The sequence below is a fragment of the Penaeus monodon genome, chromosome 12, assembly GCF_015228065.2.
Source record: "Penaeus monodon isolate SGIC_2016 chromosome 12, NSTDA_Pmon_1, whole genome shotgun sequence".
In the NCBI taxonomy this organism is placed as follows: Eukaryota; Metazoa; Arthropoda; class Malacostraca; order Decapoda; family Penaeidae; genus Penaeus; species Penaeus monodon.
In genome coordinates, this window is record NC_051397.1 from 45,977,771 (window position 1) to 45,980,270 (window position 2,500).

General features: G+C 38.4%; 1 protein-coding gene across 1 annotated transcript in view; it reads left to right on the forward strand.

Moving 5' to 3' along the window:
* The window catches only part of LOC119579730 (gamma-1-syntrophin-like), an 84,817-nt gene that overhangs the window by 59,070 nt on the left and 23,247 nt on the right, over positions 1-2,500 (forward strand). Inside the window, exon 6 of the mRNA XM_037927630.1 lies at positions 1,528-1,788. Coding sequence (XP_037783558.1) covers positions 1,528-1,788 — 261 coding nt within the window. The remainder of the gene's footprint in view (positions 1-1,527; positions 1,789-2,500) is intronic.

Below are 2,500 nucleotides of genomic sequence, written 5' to 3' on the forward strand. Positions count from 1 at the left end.
ATAGTTGTTATTGTTTTGTCATCATCATCGTCATCATTATCATTATCATTATCATCATCATCATCATCATCATCATCATCATCATCATCATCATCATCATCATCATCATCATCATCATCATCACCATCATCATTTTCATTATTTTCATCACCATAATCATCAGTTGGAGTAATATTTTTACTGCTACCACTACTAGAACTACTACTACTACTGCTACTATTACTACAACTACTGTCATCATGAATGACAAAGTGACATATTTTTGTTATCACAGTCGTCATCACAATCACCCATTCTATATTTATCATTGCCAATACTATCAACACCATAATCTCAATCATCTTTTGTTTTCATCCCGCCAAAGATGTTCTGTCCTGGCCTTGAATCGGGCATCTTTAACCTCAATTTACATAATTATTTATGGTGATTTTATTATCAACACAATCTTATCACGGCGAGGGAGAAAAAAAAAAAAGGCCACATTTAAATTTTTTGGTTTAATGGCATTACCTTTTTGGGGCCCAAAACTGTGTAGAAAAATGCGTGGTGAATGGAGAGAGACGGAGAAGATTGGAAGGGAAAAACTTTAGAGGAAAGAGGAAGAACGAAAAAATGCGGGTTAATATAGAAACTAAAAAGAAAAAGATGAAAAAATGCTATATATTCGTACATTTACACATACATTACATACACCCACACATAAACAAACATGAACGCAAACTACAAACCTATATACAGTATAAAAAAAACACGTAAATACGGAGCCTAAACAAGAAGGCAATATAGCCACGCTGTATATTATATCTGAGAGCTGATATTTTTGTGAACAGGAAAAACAAAAAAGTGGTATTTTCCATTATCCTTTGGTGTGTACTCTGAGCACAAAATTACCCGGGGAGATTTTTTTCTTTTTTTTATACTTGTAATTAACAGTCTTATGGTCAATCCAATCAAGTGAGCTTTATGAGACGGATAATGGACCCCCTTCCCCCCCTGGTCCTGGCAATGAGTATCATGATCAAAATAAATGTGACAGAAGTGAGTTTGGAAATGATGGGAGGTTACGAGCCGTCGCCTAAGTGGATGGGATTTTTTTATTTGTCCTTTTAAGAAAAGGGGGGTGATAAGGGGCTGTCCAAGTATGGCAAAGGGATAACATTATTTAATTAAAGATGCTAAAACGTCTTTTATTTGATTTGGTCTCTCCTTTTTACCCCCTTTTACCCGTTTTAATGATATAACCCCCATTTTTACATTTTAAATAATAAAACCCCATTTTTTTCATTTTAATATTCACACCCCTTTTTTTCATTTTTAATGATAATAACACCCCCTTTTTATCAGTTTTAATGATATTGACACCCCATTTTTTCAGTTTTAATGATAATAACACCCTATTTTTATCAGTTTTAACGATATCAACACCCCGATTTTAATTATGCTTATTCTCTATATGTTAGTATCCATTCAGTTTCGATGAAATTGGTTTAAAAGGTGATTAACGGGGCCTTCCTCCTCGCCCAACAGACAACAGTTCGACCACAGAGAGCACGACCTCCCAGCTCCGGCCCGAGGACGGCTGGCGGTCACCCTCCAACCCCACCACTCCAACCACGCCGTCAACCACGGCCACGTCGCCCACGTCAACCAAAATGAACAACCACAAAGTCTCGAAAATGCCCGACGTCGGACTCCCTAGTGTCCAACAACACCACCGACTCCTCAACCAAGAGCATCACCTCAACCACAAACAACCTCAACAAAATCAACAGCAGCCGGAGTACCTCTGACGTCATCACCAATGGCATCTCCACCTCCACCACCACCACAACCACCACCGCCACCACCAACACTGCGGCAAACCGCAATGGCCCAAGGGGGAGAAAAAGGGTGGATGTGACAGGGGCTCGAGTTTTTTTCTTCTTCTTTTCCTTTTTTCTCTTCCTCTTCCTTCTCTCTTCTCTTTTATCTCTTCTCTCTCTCTTTTATCTTCTCTCTCTCTCTTTTATCTCCTCTTCTCTCTCTTTTATCTCTCTCCTCTTCTCTTCTCTTCCTCTCTCTCTCCTCTCTCTCTCTCTCTCTCTCTCTCTCTCTTTCTCATCTCTCTCTCTCTCTCTCTCTCTCTCTCTCTCTCTCTCTCTCTCTCTCTCTCTCTCTTTCTCTCTCTCTCTAACTCTCTTTCTCTCTCTCTCTCTCTCTTCTCTTCGTTTTCTTCTTCTATTTTTCTTTCGTGTTCTTCCGTTTTTCTTCTGAATGGCTATTTTCTTGACTTATTCCTTAATCTCTCTTTGAAACATTTCTTTTATATATTATATTTTCTAAATTGTAATTCTAGAACTACACCCTACACAATCAATAGATATTGTTATAAAATGTGTCTTTTAGAATACAGTAATGATGTATGCATGCATTTGGTACATGTGTATTTATTCTTGCGCCTTTGTTCGTGTGTGTGTGTGTGTGTGTGTGTGTGTGTGTGTGTGTGTGTGTGACTGAGTGA